The sequence below is a fragment of the Triticum dicoccoides genome, chromosome 2B (assembly GCF_002162155.2).
Source record: "Triticum dicoccoides isolate Atlit2015 ecotype Zavitan chromosome 2B, WEW_v2.0, whole genome shotgun sequence".
NCBI classification, from domain to species: domain Eukaryota; kingdom Viridiplantae; phylum Streptophyta; class Magnoliopsida; order Poales; family Poaceae; genus Triticum; species Triticum dicoccoides.
This window is the reverse complement of record NC_041383.1, coordinates 428,596,080-428,601,025: the sequence shown is the minus strand read 5'-3', so window position 1 is coordinate 428,601,025 and position 4,946 is coordinate 428,596,080. Positions and strand designations below refer to the sequence as shown.

At 45.8% G+C, this 4,946-nt stretch overlaps 1 protein-coding gene across 4 annotated transcripts; it reads right to left on the bottom strand.

Moving 5' to 3' along the window:
• Positions 1–370: 370 nt before the first annotated feature.
• LOC119364051 (protein DETOXIFICATION 16-like) lies at positions 371–4,155 on the bottom strand. 4 transcript variants are annotated; one of them, XM_037629448.1, is made up of 9 exons: positions 4,000–4,155; positions 2,810–3,081; positions 2,169–2,713; positions 1,992–2,078; positions 1,854–1,910; positions 1,469–1,707; positions 1,334–1,366; positions 860–946; positions 371–780 (listed from the first exon to the last, which is right to left on the bottom strand). In XM_037629448.1, exons 2-9 carry the CDS (start codon positions 3,056–3,058, stop codon positions 563–565), a joined length of 1,515 nt encoding a protein of 504 aa, XP_037485345.1. In that variant the 5' UTR covers positions 3,059–3,081; positions 4,000–4,155; the 3' UTR covers positions 371–562. The 4 variants fall into 4 exon arrangements, with proteins under 4 accessions (XP_037485345.1, XP_037485346.1, XP_037485348.1 ...); XM_037629449.1 differs by lacking the exon at positions 4,000–4,155 and adding an exon at positions 3,160–3,943; XM_037629451.1 differs by having other exon boundaries at positions 577–780; positions 1,248–1,366; positions 4,000–4,154.
• Between the last annotated feature and the right edge of the window lie 791 nt (positions 4,156–4,946).

The window sequence follows — 4,946 nt, the reverse complement described above, 5'->3', positions numbered from 1 at the left end:
GCGATGCTACTAGCACTAGATCAGGGACACAACGGACCATGAGCGTTCTCCGTCCAATGCATGGCTGGCACCTCCGCGCCAACACCAAGTTTTGCCGACTCACCCGGGGCCACGCTACTACTACGATCACGAAAGCTCAAAATCATCCAGCCAAGATGACGAACACTTTTGTCACCGCCGTTTGCCCATGAAGCACATTTCTGCAAAGCCTTAACGTTGCCTCCTTGTTTTATTTGTCCTGGCGAACATTACTTTTAGCCTTTTCTAGATACCTAGTGGCCCTCAATCGTAATCACTAGCGTCCTCATCCCTCAGAAATGCACTACCAAGCACAAAAACCAAGCATATGCAATGCTGACGAGGAACCTCCTTTCCATGCAATTGAGCAATTATATATATATTCTTTCCGTGAAGAGAATAATCTCATCAATCCTCTCAGGAAATCCTGGATCCACACTATGGGTTCTAGTGAAGAGACATTTTATTCCCTTGCTTACATTATCAAGGGTAGTACTGCGCCTCTACTCATCCTAACATTTTATTTTCCGTATCCAAATTGTTTTTACCAAAGCGGATCGCCTATTTCCAGATGTTTCTGTGAAGAATTGCACATGCCAGTGAAGCACCATTTTAGCAACCAATTCCTCATTGGTTCCTTATCTCCATGCACATCTCCCTGCCTAATTTCCCGAGAAAATTGTGCATCTTGTCTTGTGTGTCTCATGTTGCCAAGTCTACAGGCAGGGAAGAACTGAAAACCCTGTCCTTTGCCTTCAAAGCCTACCAAAGCAACAATGCAGTAAGATCACCGAGAAGCCAACAAAACAAAACTCACAAAACAATATGACCGCGCGCTTACTTCTTTGTCCCAGTTGGTGCGCAGGGTAATGGACATGAGCAACACTGTCTGCACGACAAGCCCACAGGTTAATCCGAACCACAGCCCCTAACAGTTCATAACGACATTTTTCAGAGGCTTCCTCAAGTCAAATGAGGAATATAGGTCAACTTAGATCCTTTTGTATAATAAAAAAGGGCAACCTGGTGCATGTAGCTCCCGCTTGCGCAGGGTCCAGGGAAGGGTCCGACCACTTTGGGTCTATAGTACGCAGCCTTTCCCTACATTTCTGTAAGAGGCTGTTTCCAGGACTTGAACCCATGACCTCATGGTCACAAGGCAGCAGCTTTACCACTGCGCCAAGGCTCCCCTTCATCCTTTTGTATAATAACATAAGTAAAATAAGTACCATTCCACCAAGATGGTACACAAAGGCAAAATATAAAGCCGCCGGGATGCCGACAAGGTAGTACGCGCTGAGATTGACATACGCACCAATCTTCTGGAAGCCACAGCCCCTAACGATACCTGAAAAAACGCCGATCACAGATATTGTTCATCCTATATCTATACACAGGCTCCTTATAATTTCCAAATTTATTTTCTCTGAAGCACCTACACTGCACTTACCTGAAAGGACACACTGCAGGTCATCAAACAAGAATGTCACGGCAAGAATTGGCATCATTCTGGCAATGTATTCCACCACTTCCTTTTCGTTGCTGTATGCGTACCCCCATAAATTGCGCACCAAAATGATAGCAAGACCGACCGATACGCTTGACACAAGACCCAGAACCATGATCACATGGGTCGCTAAACGGGCAGCCTCAGGCCGCCCCGCGCCGAGCTCGTTTGATACTCGGGTGCTACAGAGGCGAGAGATAATGAATATTAAGTTTTCGTATGGTAAGATAGATAGTATCATTGAAGTACTATATGAACAAAATATCAGGTTTATACCAGCGCAAAAAAAAAAAATTCAGGTTTATGAATTCGAGTCGTTCAATCTGACCTTATAGCTGCACCAAGACCAGATGGGATTCTGAATACTAGTGAAAGAGTATTTAAACTGCAGCAAGTTCAGCTGTTACTATCAGAAGAAGGCGAAGGCGAACCAGATGTGAAATAAACCATGCATATGATACCTCACCTGATGGACAACACCGACGCCTCGAGCTTAGGATTTGGAAGAAATCCAGAAAAAAGTACAAGCAGCTCAAATGACCACCACTCCAAACTGTGTAAAATAAATGTAGAATGAAATTCAATTGGAGATGGACGACGAAAAATTCTACCTGCAATTAGAGAGGGATCAACTCAAACTCACCAAACCATGAGAGCAGATGGAACGGCAAGCCTCAAAAAGCTAAGGATGTCGCGAAACGCCTCCATTGACAACCCTGTCCAAGTCCTCTTACAGGATGGAGAGAGCCTGATGTAGAGAGCCAGGATGAGCAGATTTGTCAGGTAAGAGATGGTATTGGCCAAGGCAGCACCCTTGTTGCCCAGGCCAAGCTTGTAAACCAGCAACCAGCACACCAAGATATGGTTCAGTGCTGTGACACCTGAGCTCAGCATCACCGGGAGGACGATGTTCTGCGTCTGTAGGAACCGGACATGACACTGCAGCGGGCCGTAGACGAACAGCGCCGGGATCATCCAACGGATGTAGCTCCCTGCTCCCATGGCAATCTCAGGGTCCTGGCCGAAGAAGAGGAGGATCTGGCCAGTGTATGCCCATATCACAGCAACCACGACGCTCAGAGGAGTGAGCACAAGGATTGCCCTCTGCTTGTAGATGCCAAGAAGATGGTACTGCTTTGCTCCGAAGGCTTGCCCACACAGTGTGTCCAAGCTGCTCGACATGCCAGCCTCAAATAATCATGAACAAAGCAATGTGATGTTAGTTGTCAGGAGGTCCAACAGATGCAACAGATGCAAGAGATGAAATGGACATAATATATATACCAACAAGCTGAAGCCGGTGACACCGGCGAAGGAGGTGGCGATGGAGGCACTCGAGAGATCGAGCTCGCCGAGGTGACCGACAAACATGACCGATATCATCTGGACGACGTTCTGCAGGAGGCTTCCGACGACGAGAGGCCCGGCAAGGTACAGCTGCTTCTTGACCTCAATCACTAGGAGGCTCTCTCCTGGCCCTCCTGTCTTCTCACTCTTGCCTCCAACAAGGGGTTCCTCCATGTTTGGCAGCATTCTTGGAACTTCACACTCTACTTCTGAACAAGGTAGGTGTTCACAAGTGAAATGAAGGGATATTTAACACGAACGTGGAAGAAGATACCAATGGATTTTACCAATATTATATTAGCCAAATTCCGACAGGAAATCGAGAGGAAACAGAGGGCATTAGCTTGGCAGCCGAGTTCAGCATGTGTCAACAAGAAAATTTGAGCATGATTGAGACGATTCAGAGTACAGAAGTCAAGTGGACTAAAACTCTATGGGAGACTAAGGAGGCAGCTTGGCAACCAGGTTCAACACAACTGAGAGAATAACTATCCGACAATCTGTAGTGAATTGGATGCCAAAGAATACATGCTCGACCAGAACAAGATTGCCATTTCTATTCTATCCCTTCTTGGTAAATTTAATTTAGTGCACTTAGATCTGCAATACGGATGAGAGGAATATATACCAAGGTAGTACTAATGAAATCAAACATGGATTCCCTTTGCCCACTCGTTGTCACTGTCACACCTTTTGAACATATCAATAATGCAAACTGTTTATGACACGGACAATCGTTTCTAAGCGCGCATATCTTGAAATTCGTTACTTTTCTGTTCTGTTGTGTCTGGCCACTCACGTGCTACCACCTACTTCATACATATAAATGAAAGGGCATTTTCCAAGATCCAGGGCCATTAGCGAATCAACTGACGAGTTCTGTGATTAGGAACCGCAAAAGTAAAAATTCAGAATGGCTTCTTGAATCCATCCGAGCAAAAATTCAAGGCATCCCTCCTCTACGCGCAAAACAGAACCTCCTAAGATGTACTTCAAAATGAGGCAAGAGCAAACTCTGTCGCTCTTAGATGCTACAACCAAAGCACGGAATCAAATTCCAGAGAAGTGGCGAACCTCTCTAATGGAGCAATAGAGATAAAAGGCTAGTAAGGGGATAAGAACCGCACCGCAGGCAGGTAGAAGGCGTGTTGAAGATTCCGCGAGAGGGAGAGCACCGCGGGGGCTAGACGTCGGCGGCCCGGGTGGCCACGGCGAGGAAGCGGCAGAACAAGTCCTCCTCAGACAAGGGGGATGGGGCCGCGAGCAAGGCGGCTACAGAGAAAATGACTGATGCATGTCACACTGTCACACCACATATAGTTTTTTTAAAAGGAGGTTGAACCCCGATCTACGCACACAACCATATTATTATATTATACTTCCTCCGTCCCAAAATAAGTGTCTTGAACTTAGTACAAATTTGTACTAGAACTAGTACAAAGTTAGACACTTATTTTGAGACGGAGGGAGTATTCAATAATGCCCTATGGAGCAACAGGGATGATCCGTTAGAGCGTGCTATGAGGGCACCCAAGCTTCGTGACATCGAGGCAACTACAGGTATGTCTGTTAATACGAGTTGTCCCGTTTTGCATTTTTCAGAACATGAGATCATAAGTAATGCAACCAACTTAGGAGTATCCCTCGGGTCCAATGGGAAGGAAATTGCAAAATATGTTAATGATTATATTAGACTTGGAAGCTGAGAGAGCGTTTGAGATAATTTGAAATATCGCGGCTGTGAGGCCTATGAATGAGTTCGATATTAACAAAATGGGGCTTTCAGTTCTAGAGAGTTACGACCTCCTACCCACTTCGGAGGCCGAAGTTGAGTTAGAGGGAACAGAGTATGAGGGACATGTAGACCATATACCGCTAGAATGCACTACACAAGCTGCCACCAGTCACATGAACGCGGAGGGAGTGGCGGATAAACCAAAACGTTCCTGAAAGAGGAAGGTTTATCCGACATCGGCGGTTCGTAGAAGTGCGAGAGTCAAATTCAAGAAAAAAAATCATGATGACTAATGAAAGGAATTTTTTGGAATGATAGAGGTCTAGCAGACTTGGCTAA